Source organism: Rissa tridactyla, chromosome 1, assembly GCF_028500815.1.
Source record: "Rissa tridactyla isolate bRisTri1 chromosome 1, bRisTri1.patW.cur.20221130, whole genome shotgun sequence".
NCBI classification, from domain to species: domain Eukaryota; kingdom Metazoa; phylum Chordata; class Aves; order Charadriiformes; family Laridae; genus Rissa; species Rissa tridactyla.
This window is the reverse complement of record NC_071466.1, coordinates 165,737,002-165,758,026: the sequence shown is the minus strand read 5'-3', so window position 1 is coordinate 165,758,026 and position 21,025 is coordinate 165,737,002. Positions and strand designations below refer to the sequence as shown.

At 44.6% G+C, this 21,025-nt stretch overlaps 1 protein-coding gene across 3 annotated transcripts in view; it reads right to left on the bottom strand.

Moving 5' to 3' along the window:
- Positions 1 to 418: 418 nt before the first annotated feature.
- GRIN2B (glutamate ionotropic receptor NMDA type subunit 2B) overlaps positions 419 to 21,025 on the bottom strand; it is a 222,031-nt gene continuing 201,424 nt past the window's right edge. For all 3 annotated transcript variants that reach the window (XM_054188128.1, XM_054188129.1, XM_054188130.1), the window contains 4 exons: positions 8,359 to 8,519; positions 6,049 to 6,236; positions 4,016 to 4,254; positions 419 to 2,326 (listed from right to left, as the gene is read on the bottom strand). In XM_054188128.1, coding sequence (XP_054044103.1) covers positions 419 to 2,326; positions 4,016 to 4,254; positions 6,049 to 6,236; positions 8,359 to 8,519 — 2,496 coding nt within the window. The remainder of the gene's footprint in view (positions 2,327 to 4,015; positions 4,255 to 6,048; positions 6,237 to 8,358; positions 8,520 to 21,025) is intronic.

Genomic DNA, 21,025 nt, shown 5'->3' with positions numbered 1-21,025 from the left:
CTGCCACACACACCCGTGTGTGTGCACATGCCTTTGCCGGGAGCCAGCAAGAATGAAATGCTAGAGTCACTGCCGCTCCTCCTCAGCCCACCCCTTCCCTGCCTTTTTCTCCCCTTCCTGAAATCACGAGCGAGGATATCCAACTCCGACGTCACTGTAAAGTGCAATGGCCAGGAATGGAGGAGAATGGGAGGAGCGAGAACATGGAAAAAGAGATAAAAGGGGAGGGATGGGAAAGAGGAGGAGGAAGAGGGGAAACCAAAGAGGTGGCACTTGTCACCAGTGCTGCACTATTCAGAACTCCAGTATCCCACAAACTAAGGATGACCCAAGAGAGTAGCTGATGGGATTGATCCCACCCCACCCTCCCACGCTCCACATACACCCCCAGTCCCTCCCCGCGCTCTTCCCCTCTCACTCAAACGTCAGACTCAATACTGGAGAGTTTCTCATAAACATGCCCGTTGCTGGAGCCATTGAAAGCCCTGGGGTTTTTGTTGTTAGGCACACAGGGGTTGGACTGGTTCCCTATACAGATGTCCTTCTGGAAACGGGCTGGCACAGCCCCATGAAGGGCTGAGACCACCGGCTTGTTGGTGGTGACGATGGCTCGGAAGTCTGGCCTGGCTTTGGGCCCTCCTGCCACCACAGGCTGCCTGAAGAAATAAGATTTGCTGCCGTGGAGCAAGCATTGGTCATCCCCAAAAGTGGGGATGAAAGGGTTTTGGGTGACCCGGTCGGGGTAGAGCGACTTGCTGAGCATGTAGCCCCCGCTGCTGCCGGGGTTGTTGTGGTGGTGGTAGCTGGTGGCGGGCACTGAGGACTTGTTGTTGGCAAATGTGGTCTCACTGGCTGGCATCTCAAACATGTGGGCGTAGGGGCTCCCTTCCAAAAAGCGGCCCTTGTCCTTGAGGCTGACGCTGCGGGGGGCCAGGGCCGAGTCATCCTTCTGCAGGTCCACAAAGGTGTCGTAGGAGTGCTGCCGGCGGAGCTTGTTGCGGTTCTTCTTCTGCACCTTGGAGGCAGAATTGGAAGGGCTCTGAGGATATTTGGAGGAGGAGGTGGCACTGGTGGCCACGGGCACGGGGGCAGGCGGCTGGTCCAGCTCTTGGAGCGAGTTGTCCTCACTGATGTCGTACAGGTTGCCCGCTTTCTTGCAGGCCTCGCAGCGGATGCAGGCCTGGCGGGTGGAGTTCTGCCCCACCACCGATGGCGTGTAGTTGTGCAGCTTAGAAGGGCAACCGCGGCAGAAATTAGCCCCAGGCCGGTCCTCCCAGTCTAAGTTGGTCAGGTTCTTCTCCCACGGTGCCGGGACCCCACTCACAACGCCATGCTTGTGCTCGTTGCCTCCTCCAAACTCGCCCGAGCCATGCTTGTGGTGGGCCCTGTTGGTGCAGGATCCACCCCCTCCTCCTCCCGTGTCACGCTTAAACTCATCTCCCCGTTCCTTGTAGATATCTGTCAGGTCCACGTGTTCCCAGTGCGGCGAGTTCTCCTTGGCCCGAAACTGGTCCAGGTAGAAGTCCCGTAGCCCTTCCTTGTCCCTGAAGTAGCGCTTGTGGTCAGGCGAGCGAGGTGGACGCCGGCGGTAGGCCAGCTCTATCTCGTCAAACTCCCGCCGGGACTTGGCAGAGGCTGGGCGCTTCTTCAGGCTGTCCTTGTACTGCTGCTTCCGCCGCTTGGCTGCGTTGCCCTCGATGTTGCCGTAGGTGACCGTGTGAGTGGAAATGTCAGAGACGTCCGAGCGGATCAGGTCATCATGGGCCCCACTGCCCCCGTAGCGGTCACTCTTGAAGGAAAACTTGCCATAAAGGTCACCCAGTTGGCTGTGCTTGGCAGGGGGTAACCCCAAGTCCAAGGGCTTCTTCCCGATGGACCGTGACTGGGCATTGAAGGGCGGGTTGTCACAGTCGTAGAGCCCGTCGATGGAACTGGTGCTGCCAATGCTGTGGGGGCGGTGGTGGTGGTGGTAGTGGTCCTGATACACATTGCTGTCCTTCAGCTGGAGGTTGCCAAAGGTCCTTTCCACCTCACTAATATAGTCACTAAAGAGGTTCTCCTCGCAAGGGGGGTTGTTGTAGGATTTGCAGTCTGAGTGGGTAAAGCTGCGGCGGTGCTCAGAGATATCGTAGACCGACGACTCACGGCGGATAAAGTCCAGGGCACTCTGCGGTGAGCCATTGACCCCTGACAGGTTGGCCATGTTCTTGGCTGTCCGAAGCAGGCGGAGGATGTTGGAATGGGTGTTGTTCATAGTCGCTGTGGGGGAGTTCATTGCTGACTGGCGTTCCTCGATGGCCACGCCATGGATGCAGCTGTAGATACCCTGAAATGAGAGAAAGCAGGAAGGTGAGTGGTCCTGCAAAGAATACACAAAAGGGGATCTGGACTGGGAAGCTGTGCAGTAACAGCATGTTCCTGTAGGACAGCAAGGCCTGTCAGACTTCCATCATGAAGCACAATCAAATCAAATGAAACCAGACTTGCTCTACCAACCCTTGCTGTTCTGCCCCTCTTTCTTGCCCCTCACATTTTTTCCTTCCCCTCCATTCGTCTTCCTCTGCTTTGCTTCATGTCATATCTGTAGGATGCAGGAATACCTGCTTGCATCTGTAAGAGTTACTCAAACCTAGTAGGTGTAACACTGAATTGCAAATGGGGAAAATAATATCCTTGTGAACAAAAGCATCAAGACAAATGATTCTGTGTGGATGAGAGGAAGAAAGTCTGGTTTGGCCCTTGAAATTCATCTGGACATCAGTGAATCAACAAGACAGAAGCTATCTTAAAAAGGGAACAGCTTCATTTGTCATAAACTTAGCAACATTAATCACCAGTACAGATTAGAAAAAGAAACAGAGAAAGAGCAGGACTGTGGGTATTTAGGTCTTTTGCATCTGGTTGAGTGAAGTACAATAGAATTTTTAATTGCATTCTGTTAAATTTAACAGTGATAACAGGCTCCAAATTGACATCCCTGAAAGCGAAAGTCCTCTCTTCAACCTCAAATCAGACAGCAGACATGCCTGGTTCCTCCACATTCCCGCCAGCTCTTTGATCCACAACACAAACTGTTTGCAAGAGCTACCTTTAGGAGTAGAAGGAAAGGGGCTCATTTATTCCCTGGCCTGCCAAATGGCACCTGCTGATTAATGTCAATTCTGAAATGGACACCATCACACCATGTTACTATGGTTTCTCAGCAGCTAGCTGATGATTAACACTTTTCAGACTTTTCACCAACCTGGCCCAGGTCTAACAGATAACCTCAGAATGAAAGAATCTGTATTTAGCTAAGGACCACCAAACACAATCCCCCATCTCATCTCCAGACTAAACCAGGTTAGAAACTAACAATATAGAAGAGCGGCTGTGCCCGTGCATTCAAAACGCTTTGTCATTTTCCTTAACAATATTTTATGTAGCAATTATATACTCCTTGCACAAGCAAAGTTAATTCTGTTACATCAAACACTGAGGTCAAAAATCTGAGATTTGACCTCACTTCTGCATGGATCAGGGGAAAGGACCAGTGGCTTGAAAGAAGGAAAAAAAGCTCCAAATGGGATACCGTTAGCTACACTAATAGCAGAAAGATGACTCAGAAATTACTAGAATCTTCTTTAAACGTAAGCATTATACCTTAAGGCAAATTTGTATAAAGCAATTGCTAAGTTCATGTGGTCTTCCTCTCTGGAAGGAATTTCTGCATGGTTTAGGGCGTCGCTTTTGGTTAGGGACTTCTGACTGTCCATGTTAGAGTTAATTTCTCTTTATACTGCATTTTCATTTCCATGTGAAATTTCCCTTTCCATGACCACAATCCAGCAGAGACCAGAGATGCCACAGAAAAATACTTGCAACATTAATGGTGAAAGGATGCCAGCCTTTATCCTGCAGACCACCACTCTATGCCACCTGTGTGTTAGACAGTGTCGGTGGATTTCCCCACTTCCAGTACCTAGGACTGTCTGAATAAATCCTGTGTTCCTCCCCGCTAGCTAATGACACTCACCCTGCTGATGGAGAAGACCACACCGGGCTTGCCAGAGCAGACGCCCATGAAGCAGTGGCGGAATTGCCAGTAGAAGAGATGCTCACAGATGAAGGTGATGAGACTGAGGGCCATGGCTGCTCCCAGCATGTAGAAGACACCTGCCATATTATCTATATCCAGCTGGCTGCTCATAACCTCGTTCTTCTCATTGTGACAAATGCCAGTGAGCCATAGTGCTTCCAGCTCCTCCATCTCCCCTAGGAAGACAGAGAGAAGGAAAGAAACAGGTTAGACAGCCCTGCAATGACTAGAGAGCTCAAGCCGGGGCAGACTGAAAGCAAAAAGCTGATCTAAGGTCACTTCCAGTGGCCATGGTCTTTTTCAAATTCTATTATGTCCATGGAATATCCTGACTGCCCTTCTGGTAGGGGCAGGTGCAATTTGTCACAGGGAAGGAAACAGGATTTTTCCACCACCAGATATTAGCCACAAAAAACTTCCACAGGACACAGATGTCACACTTGCCAAATGTTCACAGTGAGATCCTGAAAAAGTTGTCCACCAGATGACTGAACACCTAGCCTCACAAACTTCCACTTTCATATTAGGTCAATGCAGGGAAAAGTCAGTGACTGATACTGGTAGACAAAAATGAGTTACTTCTAAATGAAAACATTGTACTTTTCCAGCTCAAAACTCAAAATGTTGATTTTTTTTAAAATCAAAACATCTGATTTTGGATTTGTTTGCATCATATCCATAGCTCATTAAAACTAGGTGCAATGTTCCCAAAAATATTTGTGCATTTTTACCTGTTTTCCTCCCCTTCACTTTTGCCCAAATTCAACAATTTCAAGCCCTTTGACCAATCAAAAATATTACTAATTTGTATCAGCTAGGAACAAATGTTCTGTAGTCTAATTTCATACCCCACTTACTCCCATTATGGTATTTCATGAGGGGAGAGAGAGAGATAAACACTCACACACACACACATACTGAGACATTCAGAAATAAACTAATTTTGCAGGTTGGCAATTCTTTTCATGCTGTTAGAAAAGTTAGTTTTTCACATTTTCAACCTCCAGTCCAGTGACAGGAGGAAAAAAATCTGTATATTTATGTGGCGCCATAGCACAGTCTTTAAAGCTTTATGGAGCACTTACGTCTTTTTCTGAAATAACAGATATTAGATTGTTTAGGAGACAGAACACCCTATCCTTCAGGTGGCCAATTTTCTGCTGAAGTACATCAGAGCTATATTCTTTCCATATTTATTATACTGTATGTTATTTTCAGATTTCAGGGGGAAAAAAAGGAAATATTTATTAATAAAATAACCTCTGAATTTTATTTATTCAAAAGAAGGACACAGTAAGATGTAATATGGAATGGAAAGGGAAAGTCAGGAAAATATTTTCTAAGGAGGAATTCCTTATCCCATGAATATTTTTTTTAATAATAGCAAATTTCTGTAAAGGAGGAGATGAACTAGGTAACTATAATGTTCTGATTAAAAACTCACTCCAAAACATCCTTATGAGTCTCAAGTCCTTCCTTGTTTATTCTGAGGTTTTGGAAAATCTGAGTTAACTCTTTCATCAGAAAGAGTTAAGAAATAAGAAATACTTATCCTTTCATTTTGTAAACTCTGCATGGCTTGATCCTGTCTAGAACCATAAAGCATGGGAAGATCACTAAAAGTACAGTATAGTTAGTGGGTTTGGTCATGGCAGAACCTCAAATAGCGAAAAGTTCACAATAGAAACCTTGTTTTTACAAGACATTCTTTGCACAAGATGTTTCAAGCACACAGCTGGTTCTATGAAACCTTTAGTGCTTTTGACATTGCTTTTGATGATACTGCTACCCTGCATCAACAACATAAACCAAGTGACATCCTCACATTTTTGGTGTAATGCCTCTAACAAACCCTGTTAATAATTTTCTGTTCTCAACTCAAATCTGAAGCACCAGAGCTAGGAACTTTTATTTCTTACATGCAAAACTTTGGATTTCTTAGAAAAACCCCTCTTTTTCTTGTCACTTACCATCTCCAAAAAGCTGTAGAATGGCAAGGTCAACCTGGCGCTTCCAGCCTGAGTCCTTTTGGATGGCAATGCCATAGCCGGTGGAGGCAAACACTTTCCCACTCCCAATTGTCACCAGCTTGCAGCCTTCATCTCTTCCAGCCATGTAATTTAGCACTGCTGCATCATAAATGAAAGCATCCAACTTCCTGCACAGGTGCAAGAAACAAGAGGGGTATAGTACAGAAAGGATAGAATCTGTTTAGATTCTAGAGTTTAAAGGTGTTCTCAGGTCATTAAGGCAGAAATGAACCTCTTTCAGATAGACTACAATAGGTTGCATCTTCACCTTCATCAGAGTTAAATAAAAACTGAGTCTAGAACCTGTTTACAGGTGAAACTAGATTATAAATGAGGACTGTCTGTTTCTTTCTGACTCTTTGATAATCATCATTTCTGATCTGAAAGAAAATTTGTAATACAAACATACTGCAAGATAAAGATGAATGAAGAGGAAGTCAAGGGGATCTATCGTCCTAAGAACAGCTTATATTTCTGTACTGCCTTTCATCTCAAAGAAACTTGAAATGCTTTATAAAATGTATCAATATTAGATAGCAAAGTAGGGGTTGGAGTAAGGAAAAGATTATCTCCAATTCAAACTGCTGGCATGACTTAGCTGAGTAAAATGTATTTTTTTCAAATTAAATATAGTCAGGACATCATGTTTAACTCCTAGGTTACTGTGAAAAGCGCTATTGGATCTTTACCAATGTCAAGTGGCCATGATAGCAGCTTTATGGTTTACCATGCTGAGTAGCTCTTTGGTAAAGAGTGCTTAGCTGAAAACCACAAGGAAAATTCTATTTCGACACAGAGAAATCCCCATTGTGGGCTGGGGTGGGTAGACGGCACAACAGACTGATGAGAGCCTTCCTCTCACCGCAACAAATTGATATGGGTGTGGGGGACAGTCTCAGGTGCTGCATCTTCCACATAACCACAGACAGCCGATGAGTAAATCTTCCCACTAGATCTGAAATGAAGCACTTTCCGATATAAGACCAAAGACCTTCTACCTTGCATATTCTCACACCCACACTATCTTTCCAATCCACCTCCTGCACATATATTTCCAGTATGATGATTATCTCAGTTCAAGCGCGTATCTGTGGGGAAGTCTGTCCAAAGGTGGATATGAAGCCAGGATGACATCTACTGCAAGTGATGAGCTCTATTTCATCCATATATTTCCAGGACAGAGCATATTTATTTCCTGGATGATGACTATCCTGGCAAATGTACCTTCCCAGGATGGCATCCAACAACGGTACAATCATTTATAATGGGCTGTGTGCCTCTGAACCTGGCAAACAGGTTTAGGAATATTCAGTCAATCTAGTAATTAAATTGGCTGAACATCTTCATTCGTGCTTTGGAATGAACTTTCTCATAAGAGTGCAACACGAGTGTAAGGAAGAATGGTTTTTTTCACTGGGGCTGGGCTCTGACAACCAAAATGGTCAGCTCTGGGAGGAAGTCTTTAATTATAAAGGACAAAAGCCTGCAAAATGGCATTTTAAGTTAGCTCCTTTGTAGATTCACTGTTATTAAAACAGGATGAGCTGTTCAAACATACTTTTTGCTAATTAGTTTTCCCACGTTTCCCAAATTACCCAAGGAAATGCTCCCATTTTATATACTTCCTCATTTTTCAAACAACATTTTGTTCAGCCCTTGATACTAACATATTCCAGAGAGAAGGGCTACTTCCAAACTATTTGCTTCAAGCACACCTTCATTACATTCTATTAGCTAGTGATACACTGGGGTGGGATTAGTCTGACAAGGATTGTTTCAGCTTCCTGATTAACATAATCTTTTATACATAGAAGAAAGGAAAACAAAGGAATTTCCAGATGACAATATAAATGTTCTGAAAAAAAACTTTGTCCACAGAGGTCTGAGAGCTTTCCCTGTGTATGCATAAGGACCCATCAGCATGAAACATCTCGATGAAGTAAGGTCTTCAGGACTAATATACACAAGGCTAACATACACAAGGATACAGAAGACACTCTTTTTTTTTTTTTTTTTAGAACGATCTTAGAAATACAGCAAAACCAGAAACTCTTATACAGATGTCAATAGAAAAACCTGGCTAAGAGAACCACAGAATTATTCTCCTGTGCTGTGTTTGGCCTTGCTATACTTTTAATCACGGAATGATAATGGAGGGTCATTTTCCAAATCCCACAAAATAAATTTCAGATAAGCACGAAAAGAAGTCAGGTATCTGTGGTGAGTAAGCATGGAAGAAGAAAGCCTCACCCAGTCTTCAGTGAGAACAGTGCATCATCCACCCCTCTCTGATTGAACTTCACCATGTAGCTGTGCATTTCAGGGTAGTTGTTGCGAATGTTCCTTTCTGTGCTGCCATTGGGAACCGTCCCGAAGCGGAAAGGGGGTGAGAAGTCATTGGGTTTCTGGAACTGGAGAGACAGAAAAATAACATTTCTCACAATCTTTCAGCAAGAAGCAGTCATCTGAATGGGAGAACACACTCTCCTCGGAAGGTAGTTCTGATTTTATTTTACTGCCATGTAGAAAACATAATTGAGAAGATATCATATTTCACTTTTTTCAAACACAAACATCTCCTGTTAGTGACTAAGAACCAAGAAGTGAATCTGAGCAATCCGGTCTTTTTGTCCACTCTGGATTAAGTGCATAAAATAGCCAGTGATCAAACATTAAAAGGAGGTTAGATAAAAAGAAAAAGGAAAGGGAAAAGGTAACAGTGGCTTTGGAACACAGTCAAGGAAAGATTTTCAATAAAATCCATGTGCATTTTATCCACGAAGTGTCCTTTATTTTCTAAGTATCTTTTTCAGCTCTGTGGATGCCTTTGCACTTCCTGATTCTGACTGACATAGAAAAGTAATTAATGAGGAGAGATGCCTCTCAGAGCACCTCACACCCACTTCACCAAACGAATGATCAGCTTTCAAACTTTTGGGCAAATGTCCCAAATGAAATGCTATTAGCGGCTGCAAGTCACTAGTAACATTTGATGCCCAGAACAGAGCTGGCAGAATACTCCAAACCTTTTGCCGCTCCCAAGAAATACATTCATCATAACATTCCCCTACGGCTGCAAGGCTGTGAGATTTTATATGCCACTTGCTTAACTCAAGTCATAATCAATGCTCTCTGGGGTTTTATGAGCAGTAAAATTTAGACTGTCAATTACCAAGACTGCTTAAAAACCCTAGAACCAGCAGACGGGAAGGAGCACAGAATTGTAAGCCAGGAACTGAATAAGCAGTAAAGAAAAAGACGCAAAGGTAGGTTAGATGGAGGGAAGCCCCCTCCTCTCTTGATATTCAAGCAGTAGCTTGCCTTATGCTTGCCTTATGCTAACTCTTGACTCCCAACTGTGACTGTATATTTGGATGATCCTGAGAAGCATGCCAAGAACATGCTAACAAGTCAGACCAAACCCATTTAACAATAAAAGTTCACCTGGTACATGACTATATGCAGTCATGTACTGCCACATTCTATAGTAGAAACGTGGCTGCGGTCTCTGGCTATAGCTTAAAGAACATGCAGGTGAGCCTTGTTCTTGAGTTCTGCTCAAAGCCAGTTTGGAACCTGGTCAACTGAGCTGAGGAGGCCAAAGCCACTACAGCAGTGTATCTCACTCACAACATCTCAGCACTAAGGCAACCAGGAGCTGTGTCCGTGGGTGAACGGACCTGTTCATATGACCTGTTTCTGTGTACCAGTCAAGTCATCTGGCTGTGCAAGGAAGCATCTCTCCAGTTTGGATGGCGAGATGGGCTGGCTTGTATGTGCACACATCAGCGTGTGAGAGAGATCATATGTCCTACTGCTTTAAGCCAATAGAAAACATCAGGGCTGTTTTTTGAAACAGAGGTTGGCACACCACCAAAATAGAAGAGGTTTCACATAGCGTAAAACAGGCAGCAAGGTGGCTCTTAAAACCTTGTCACACCCCCTAGGGATAAAGACAAACTCATAGCTATCAAAACCTGTAATGAAAGCAAACTTTGACAAGAGAAAAATCACTGCAGCATGATAAAATTATTCTTTTTTACCAAGCTGATTATAGCAGCAGCTTAGGGGACCCATCACAAGAAGGGCATTGCCTTACCAGGCACAAAGGAACACAGTCTCTCCCCTGGCATGCTAAAACAAGCGTTTGCAAAGTGGGCAGCTTGCTTCCCCAGAGGCCGCAGAACGTAGCCTTGAGGGCAGATGGGGCACCCCCTGTCCCCGTAGAGCCCTCCAACAGAGTAAAGTCAGCAGGGCAAGCAGCAGGCAGGCCCAAGCAATATTGGTGTGACCTCAGTTTCAGCATGCCCTTTGGACGGGCAGCAGCTATGAGAGCGTCTCTCTGGGTCCAAAGAGTGTTAAGAGAAAAAGAGGTCCCGTCCAGCGTCCATTTTATACCTCCACCCTCCATTCCCAGTGATATAATCTCTAGCTTTGTCTGCTTCCATCACTATGTATACGAACTTGAGTAAGAAGGATTATAGAGTCAGGCAGGGCTATGATAAGGGAAACGATCCCACCTCTGAACTATCCTTTGTCCCCACTGTGTTCGAGGACCCATGTTAGCAGACAGAGCTGAAATATTTCATTTTTAACCTCCTGGGCAATCAGTAAATAAATGAAAACTCTTGAAGAAAATGACTATTTTCAGCAACTGGAAAAGCATGTTTCTAGAGAAGGAAGCCAGGCTGATGGCTTCTACAAACCACATACTGCACATTCACTCATCAGCCCTCACCCCGTTCATTCCTCAGTCAGAACAGATCTGCAAATGCGAATTATTCTTCACGTACCCACAAGCACACACACTTCAACCATAGCCTGGTGGACAACGAGACAGCAAACCCTCTGAAAGGATTTGTATGGAACCCACACTAGAGATCTTTACCTTGGATGTCTAAGAGGAACATACATCCCTGGGCACCTGATTTGGTGTTTGCAAAGCTGAAAGCAATTGATGCCCAGCTGACCCCACAGTCCATGCAGCCAGAGATAAGCAGCTAACTTCTACATATTTGAGAAGTAATAGTGGTACCTACATGCAGCTTTCTGGCAGGAGATGGCAGCTGAAAAATCCCCACATTTGTTGCTCAGCAGTAGGTGGGCACAGCTCAGTCCAAGGATGGAGGGATCTCCAAAGAGCTCTCCAGAGCCAAAAACTGAGGCATCTTTCTGAGATCTCTTGTGCCCCACACAGCTCATATTGAAGGAGCAAGAACACATACCAGCCTTCCCAGAAAATACATGGGACAGATGGGGAAGGAGTGTGTCCTCTCCTGGCAACATGGTAGAGGTACATATGTGGAGAAACTGGAGAAGATCCATAAGGAGGAAAGCTAATTGACACTGTTGCCAAAGAGTTCAGTAAGGAAAGCCACTTGGCCAAGGGCTGGGAGAGTGGGTCTGGGTCAGAAGTGTCAGCCCCAGGGAAGCAGGGCACTTTGGCAGGTTGGTCTAGAAGGACTCTGAGAGATGTGAGACAGGAGCTGAGGCACAATGCAGGGGCCATTAAATGGAGGCAGCCTGTGCAGAGGTAATCTCATTGCCTCAGTAAATATCGACAAAGGAATTAACCACAGATATTGACAGAAAGGGTCAGAATTTAGATTAATGAGAGAACTCTCCCATCATTTCATGTAAATGTTTCTCCTGCCAGAGCCCTAAGTCACAACTACTCTACCCCAGTCATCTACAAAGATTAGCCCCGTGAGGCTCTGGCAAAAAAATATGGTCATAACAGGGGAGGGGAAGACAGGCAACTGCACCGGTTGCTGGGCAAACCCAGCTGCAGAGAGACACAGGGAGCAGCAAACAGGACTGTACAGGGTCTGCACTTGTAGGAGCCCCACCTCACCCTTCCCTGCAGCAGGAGCCCTGTCCTGCTGCCCAGCTCTAGCTACCTCGAGAGGATCACCTAGGAGGGAATTCACAGGGCTCAGCTGCAGCCCTTCACCCAAAGAGCCCCAGGCAGAGGCGTAGTCCCCCTGCAGCCTCCTGCTCACTCACCACAGGGCCTCAGTTGTGAGATGCTCCTCTGGTACCCAAGATGATGTGACATGCTCTCGCTCATGAGAGACATCCCTTATGGACCTGGCTTCACATCAAATGTAGAGGGGAGGTGGATGCTAGAGATGGGGGTGGGAAGCAGACACCAAGCGTGCCTGAAGGGCTGGGGTAGCTCTGGGACATGAGACATCTGTGTTCAGAGCCCCGTGGCTGCCTGCCTCTTCAACCCCTCGCTCCACAAATTGAAATCAAGAATTAAGTCCAAATCAGACCACAGCTTTGGGAAAGTAACCTCTCAGAGTCAGAGAGCAGAAATCTTCCTGCTCTGGAGAGCGATAAACACACAGGCTGGGGGCTATTAGCACATTCAGAGTGGAGAGCCCCTTTCCCGCTCCCCCCCACAACTCGCCATGAGAGCTGTCGGCAGCAGCAGCAAGAGCGGGTTTAAGTGACTTGTCTGGCAGAGCTGTTTCATTAGCAATTTGGAGCCGTGCCGTGCAGAAAGCAGCATTGTTCTCAGATGTTCGAATATCAATCTGCATAATGAAACAGGTGATAGGAGCTTTTCCCATTCAGGCAGCCGCGATTGGAGGGGATTCAGGGATGAGGGGAAGGGGTTATGTCTAATTGGTCACAATTAATTTGATGAGACTTTTTTTTTTCAATATATTGTCTATCACCAAATGGTTCCTACAGAAAAGCGCATCTGCACTTATTTATCTGCCTGATGTAGGCCCTGTTTACACTGTAAAGTGTTTGCCAATAGCATTGAAAGCAGTTTCCCAAACTCAGCAAGCTCTCACAACAAAAATGCTCTTTTTCATCAATCGATCTACTTTTACACTGCTTTAAAAAAAAAAAATCCCCTGCTGGATAACATAATGAGCTGTCAAAACTTGGTGTGAGTGTGTGTACATGTGTAGTGCCTTATCCTTACACAGCTCCTCTGGGAGGGCTCCTTTCACTTTGTAAGGCCCAGACCCCCAATTTAAATTTTCTACCACAGGAAGCTCCACAAAGACCCACCAAAATAAGGTCCCCAGGTTCCGCTTCTCTGTTAGCCGGAAGTCCAAAAGAGCTTGTTGATCCATTGTGAGATACTCTGGGTTCAGTTCATTTGCCCAAGTGCTAAGTGCCAAGTTGAGATGCTCCAGAGAATTTCATCATGGGAGAAGGTCTCTCATAGCTTCTGTGTCAAGATTTGCCAGATGCCTGAGGGTATTTTGGATACTCTGGTGCACTTAAATTGGCTCTAGACATCTACATCTGCACAGCTGAATCTAGCCATTGGACTATTTGTCCCTCAGAGTAGCTTCTCCATCAAAAGCACAGGGAGCCAGCTGCTGTGGGCAGCAGACACCCCAAAGTGCCCACCACTCTCTTGAACTTGCCCATCAGGGCATCAGTCACAACCTTTTGTGCAGGTGCCTGTAAGCAGCACTCTGCTTGCTCTTTTGGCAGCCGTACAACCAGCAGATATTTGTTGTGGCACGGACCAAGTATCTCTAAAAAATATGGCATTTATTAGTGAGCTGCAAGGTAAGATTTAGTGACATCGGGCTAGAAAAGCAAAGTCCATGCTCGAGTGCATAATTTTAGCACAACCTTTCTGCATTGCCCAAACATCCTTGATTGCCCCCTCTTGCTCTGGTTCAGCTGCACGTCACTGCAGTCAGCTTGCACCTTTCTTCATTGCCTGAGAATCCAGTCAGGCTGTTTGCACCGGACCTTAATCCAGAACTTGTTAAAAATTAAAGATTGGGTCAGTGGTTTTCAGATCTAACTCTGAGGTAGCTCTATGCCTACAATTAAGCCTTGATAGACTACACATGACCACAGCAACATGTCTTGCACTTGCGGCCTTGCTGTTGTATCCTCTGTTTCAGCTAGGAAATTAACTCCTTTACAACTAATGGATGACTCTCAAACAGAGGAGGCTTGTCCTTTTCATACCCCCAAAATATGTCATTTTTGTCCCTAAGACGCACCAGGAACAATGCAACAGAATCACAAACCTGGATCTGGCCATGAGAAGATATCTGCTCTGTCCCTCTCTCTCTGGTTTGTCTCTCCTAGACATCACTGTTCTGACAGCTCTTCATTCGGCCTGCTGTGGAAGATGGCTGGTGCTGGAGACTCCCCCATTCTCCATACAACCTACACCAGGGCTTCACCATTGGAAAAATCTTCCAAGTGTCTGAACTAAAGCCTTCCTGCTGCAATCCAACTACAATACCTTCATCATGGACAGGGAAATCAGAATAGTCTCTTCTTCTCTGAAGGTACATTTTATGTTTTTGAAGACTGTTGAGCTGTTCCTTCTCCATGTTCTTGTACTGGGGCTAAAGAGGCCCAGTTTCCTCAGATTTTCTTTGCAAGCTGTATTATCTAGACCTGCAACCATTCTTGCTACTGTCCATTGGATGTATCCAGTAGGTCTTTCCTTGACTTGCCTTTGGTTGGTGGACATGCTGTCCACCTCCACTGTACCAAGAACAATCTGATCAGGACTCCGAGACACTGAGAGAACATCACAGTAAAAAAACTCACAGCAAGACAATAAAAGCATTGCTAGTGAGAGTTAATGCTCATTATGACTCTCCTCGGTGCCCCTCTATGTTATATCCTCTTCCCTCTGTCCTTTAGTCTTGTCATCTTCAGCTTGCAAGTTCTTCAAAGCTGTATCTCTGTCCTGAACGGTATTCGGGTGATGACCAGTTTGTTTCTGGAATGTCAGTCCTCACTGCCAGCATCATCTTCAGGGCTTTTACTGTATTCTTTTCTTTATTCAGCTTGATCCTGCACATAGGCACATCCACACAACTGTGCCCTAACACCTGTCCTGACAGAAGATGTGTTCCTCGCAGGCCCCCAGCGTGGAGCCTGCTCTATTGGCATGTTGGTGCAGGGCACTTTTACATTGCTACAATAGTGTCCCAGCTAGGAGTGTGTCAGCCCAACACCGTAGGCAGAAAATCATGCCGCAAACCTAAATCATAGCACTGGTACGATAATCTGTGAGGAGAGCAGACTAAAAAGACTGTGCTGCTCATTCCTCTATTACTCATGAGTCTATCGTACAGATACTTCTCAAGCTTCATTCCTAAAGCATCCCTCTCCCCTCTGCACAGTCACCTAGTCTTGACATTACAAACATTTTTTACTCCCAAGGTGGAACTCACAGCCATTTCTAAGTGACTACAAATTTTCAGACCCTCTTTTTACCCTAGCTTTGATTTCCTCTCTTCTTCTGCATTCCATCACAATATCACCCTCCACCTCTTCAGCAGTGGCTGGGACTTCTCACAGCTGAGAATCCAGTTGCCACATCAACTCTTCCTGACTGTTGGGCCCAGTTGCAAAAATCACCCCTAAGATTGCAGTGGCAAAAAAACAATTTCTTGTCTTCACCAGTCAAACAAAACATGCTTTGATTTATAAAAAAAAACAAAACAAAACAAAACGAACAAAAACAAACGGAATGAACAGCATCAAATCCAATATAAGTCAGTTTTGGGAGGGCATAAAAATACTTTGTGCTCCCTCAGACTTTGACTTTGTGGTTTATCTTATTATTCAATACCCAGTGATGTTTCAAATTCTCTGGTCTTGCTTTGCATAGTGCTTTCACCCATGAATTCCTCTAGATAAGTCACAGAAATGAGTTATCAGTTAGTGCAGCTGACTGCAGCAAAGTTGGAAAAGAATTAGATTAAAGTCACTTTTAAAGGAAGATGTAGGATGGGTCAGACCCACAAACAAGAAGAAAAATACCTATGAATGTCTGGTGGTGAAATAGGGACAGGTGTGGGTCAGGGACAGGAACAGAGCAACCTAGGGACAATGCACAGGTGAGAGGGGGCAGGTGAAAGCAAAAGAAAGGAGTTCAAATATAGCAACTTTAAAAATAGTTGCCCTTGTAAAATAACTGAGATGAAAGCAGAGATCCAATTGGTGGAAGAAGCCGCCATCACATGCAGTTACTGCCAGAGCAATGCACACAGTAGGATTGTGCAGCCTCTTTGCAAGCTGGATTGCTACCTGCAGAACTGCTCTGTGCCGGTTCTGCACAGAGCACAAGACTGGAAACCTTGGGCAGCGCAGTGTCTCCCCAAATAGACGGCATTTCGGGGGTCCCACATCTCCCATAGCCAGACCTACATGCACACGCTGGGACCCTTCTGCTGACCCAGGCGCTACAGTGGCCTGTGGGGCCACTCCAGGATCAAACCATCACATGTGAACAAAGACCACCCACCACCCACAAACCAGGTGTCTTCTGGGTCTGCTAAGTGTGTGAGCATTATGCAGAGTCTGTGTAGCTTCTCCACCTAAAAGATAACACTAAGGCTTTAAAACTTCCTTGGGACACATTTGGCAGGCTATAGGCTTCAAGTCAGCCACACTGTTAGGTGTCCCTCACGCTTGACCAGAAAACAACATCTGTAGTGGAATCACTGAGCTTCACCAAAGACAAAAGCTCCCTACACAGCCCTAGTATTAGTAGATGTGGCATCAGATGAGCACAGTCATACCTGTGGCAATTAAGTGGACTATAGGATCTTAGCTACAGTACACTTAACTTTTGCTTGCATGCATGTAGAAGATGGAGATCATCTTTTTATCCCAGTATCAAATTATGCCATGTATTCCATCCTTGGAAGTCAGCTTCCTTGACAGCTAAACACAATGGAGCAAAAGGCACCTACTGAATAATCCCAGGCAAGCACAAAACAGAAATTAGTGAGGCAGAAAGATGCCGGTTAGTACACTCATGTTAATATCATTAGAAGTGTAGATGTTCATTCAGAGGGAGAAATTTAACTGATGAAAAACACCTTGAGAGGAGAGGTGGCAGCTAAGTACAGAAGAGTTTATAATCTGCTTTGTTTGGACATGAGACAGATGGTTAACAAATTATGAAACACTCTGAGAAATTCACAGGATGTAGTTTGGTGTAGGAGCAATTTCATTTTTCATCCTTTTTCACTAAGGAAGGCAGGTCAGAGACTCCTATCTTCTGAGCACACAGTAGCCAACCTGCTTCAGGACCTTGTATGTGGGTACCAACCACTGGGCAGTAGGGTGAAACCCTGCACAAGTCTGGAAAACCTCCCAAAGACTTCACTGGGGCCAGAGTTTTCATCTGAGTAATTAGAAAATCCTAGTCAACACGTTAGTGCAATTTCTTAGGCACCTCTGTAGGCAGGGAGGAAAAGCAAAAAGCAGGGCACTCAAGGCAGAGCAGCTGGGGCACTCCAGCCCCATCCCAGAGGTGGGAGATAGAAACTTAGAATGGTTTAGGTTTGAAGAGACCTTAAAGATGACCTAGTTCCAAACTCTTCTGCAGAAAGCTGGATCCCATCTGCAAGTGGACGACAGTGGATGAAAGCCATATCACTCCCTTGTGAGTCCTGGGGCACTGGAGCAGGTACACCTGAAACAAGCAAGCAAGCCTGCTGGGCCACCAAGACTTAGGGGAAGTTTGACCTTGAACAGCCAAAGACCTGGGAGAAGCAGGGCTCCTTTCCACCAGGGGAAGTAAAAATGCCTGGGAAGATACAACCTGCCAAGTATTTATCAAGTCTATGTATGTACACATAACTTCAAATGTCACAGTCGCTAGGCATCAGCAATGAAAGGGCGGGGGGGGGGGGCTGTTGTATTTTTTTTAATCCTGTAGATCTCATCCTCCCATCCCCTCCCCACTAGCAATTCAGCCCTGATCATTCAGATGAAGGAGGCCAGCTCTCATCTCTCAGGCTGCCAAATCCTGGTGGCAGGGCCATTGTCTTTTATTTGACTGCAGAGTGCCAAGTACATTTATGGCACCGTATAAATAATAAATAAAAATATTCATTGCTTCCTTCTCCGCTGACTTATACTGACGCGAGAAGCAGGACAATCCTTTGCTCCCCTCCTCCCTCCCCCCTTACGTAACTCCCCAAAGACAGCTTTTTCCAGACTGCCAAACAATTAGCGCAGAAGCAACCAAATTTACCGAGAGCCTCCAAAGGGTTAGCTCCAAGAGACAGTTAAAAGGAAAATGAAAAGGAAGAGTCAGTGGTGGCCAAGGCCTGGGAAGGGCCAGAACAGTGCAGCAGGGGGAATGTAAAAGCTGGAGGCCAAGGACCGTGCTGTGGCTCCATAGCTGACATCCCTCATCCAGCGACTCCCATCCACGCTGCCGGCAAAGCCCAAGGGGTTGCATTTCTCCCTTTCCAGCAAGGATGAATTAAGCCTATGGTCTGACTCTGAGTATCCCCTCCCCTTGTATCTTACCTGCTTAAGTTCCCAACTAAACTTCATTTTCACTGGCACTAATCCTGAAGACTCCCATTACAAGTTTTTACTGACATTAAATCCCCCCAGATCAACAGAAAAGAGAGAATCCTGAGAGACTGAGTCAAGGCTAAAGCATATCGCAGCCTCCTCGCCGCTCTGCGCTACGCAGCGTTGAGCTTAAAAAAAAGAGGGAGAATGACAAAGAAAGTAGGACTGAAGCGGTGGGAGAAAAAGCATGCTTGGAAACCCACTGACTTTAAACATTTATAACCTTAAAACTACTGAATCATTCTTTAGCACACAGGCACAGAGGTTTGTTCCAAGGATCTCAGAAAGCATAAAAATTGTGCCAATCCGAAGAGTGCAGAATGACTGAATGTACGATAAATGTACCCATCTACAACTGTAAAAAATTATCTGAGATCATATTTATGTACACAATAACTGTAAGTCACTAGTTAGAAAGATCTATTACTAACATATGATATGCTATAACTATTTTAATAGCTATTTATTAATATGAAGACTTTAGCATAATGTGTAATTACACAGATATATACTGCACTATAAAGTATTTGTAAATAGTTCATACTACAGCAACCGATTTACAAAGACATGCAGAGAAATCAGATTTCAAGGCATAAAATTTCTGACTCTCAAAGCTCTGAGTTTCCTGCAGTTCACTATGAACCAATATTTGTTATATTAAGCACTAGTCGGTACCAGTAATATTATATATAAAGGTCATATTTAAGCAAAAGACTGCACACAGTTCAACTCATCTACAGGAAGGTATCTTCCCAGAGAAGTGTTGTAGGAAGAAATTGAACTCTACCCCATGACGCAAGGTTTAGGGGTTTGGGGACCTCCTTATATTTTTTGGGTTTTGGTCAAGTAAGGTGCATCAGAGTGTATGCATTTTAAAAAAGGTTCTGATTTATCACAAAAGGATGGAGTTGGAAATGGCATGGTCTTACTTCTGTCTAGCTAACTCATATCTCCATAAAGGTCTCCTAACAATAAAAATCAGACTGCCGTTGAAAGGACTGCATATTTTCTGCTTTTGGACACAGCCACATAAAACTTCCTTTATATCATGCAGAAATGTGCGAAAGTACCACAAATGTGTGTTGATAGTAAATGCGCAGTCCCGTGGAAGATTTGCACTGTTTTCAAGCCATCCAGTTAGACAATCTTCCCCTTACAGACCTTACAAGGTACAAGACTGACTCCCACTTTTGGTCCCCTTGGAAATTTTCTAGCTGACGCATGTACCCACTCCCCGTTTTTCCTAGACGTCTCCAGAGCAGGTATTTGTTGTACAAAAGCTGCAAGCTCAGAAAAGCATTTAACTTCAATCATGTAAGTAATAGCCCGTTGACTTTAATGTCGCCACTCATGAGCGCAAAGTTAAGCACGTGCTTAAGTGTTCTGCATATCTGGGATCCTTGTATAATTTAGATTTAATGTGCCGCAGAGTACAATGTGGGAAATAATTCATTTTTCAGTTTCGTGGCCAAGCATTTATTACTGCAGAAATACAGCAGATCCTTTTTTGCAGGTTTTTCAGTGAGATTTTTGCCCTGTATCAACCTGAAATACTTCATTCATCTCCGAATAACGTGTGTTGTTTTGTCTTCCAATTATCTCCTTCTTTCCCTTTCCTTTGTTACAGAAAAAAATCTTTATTTTCCTTTTTTTTTTAAAAATGTAGGTCAATTTTATGAGTAGTGCCTTTAGAAAATGACAACTCAAAAATACATGTCAGAAATATCAAACAAAATATTTTGCTTCAAGTACACTTAAATGAGCTACTTTGGCAAATATCAGAGTTTCCCTCTGCCTTCTTAAGCTCTCCCCAGACTTTTTTTTCAGTAAAAATATTGGCCAGTTTTAACTCCAAAAATTAATTTGTTTGGAAAAAAAGCGTATCTATTGAAAAAAATAGCTGACCTATGCTGCATAGAAACAGGCCCTTTGTCTCAACATTTCATTAACATCTTAAAAGCAAATAAGTCAAATACGTGTGAAATTTCAGCAATCTATATTAATTTGCAGGCATGCAGAAATCCATGCCTCTCCTTTTTATGTCAATTACAAAATTACCATTTTGATACTTTATTAGTTTCTTTGTCATTTCCAACTAATTTATAGGCACGGATACTATTTATTTTTTTTTATTATTAACCTACTGCATTCTAAATTATTTTATTTAAATGCCCTGCTGGCTGTCCACATTTGCTTTTATTCTATTACTACTGTATATGAATGGAAATTACGTATAGCTATTAGATTATTTCACACATTAGTTCATTTTATATAATCTTTCCTGTATTTATTGCCTTCGTTAGGCTGAAATACCGCAGGCTCTTGTTTCTCTAATGTGTCTGAAGCTCTCACGTTATTGGAAATTGGGTTATATCTCCTGATTACAGTCAGATGAAATCCAGACCCGGGAGCTGACTGCAGTATTCTGCGACAGGCCGCCTCACCAGCAGGGCTCTCACAGGGGTCGGGGCCACAGAAGCCCCCCACATGGACCACAGACGGATGCAGCCTGGCGGTGCGTGCAAGGATGCTCCGGCTGGGCTCACCGGCACTGCCGCCGAGGGCCCGAGCTCCGGAT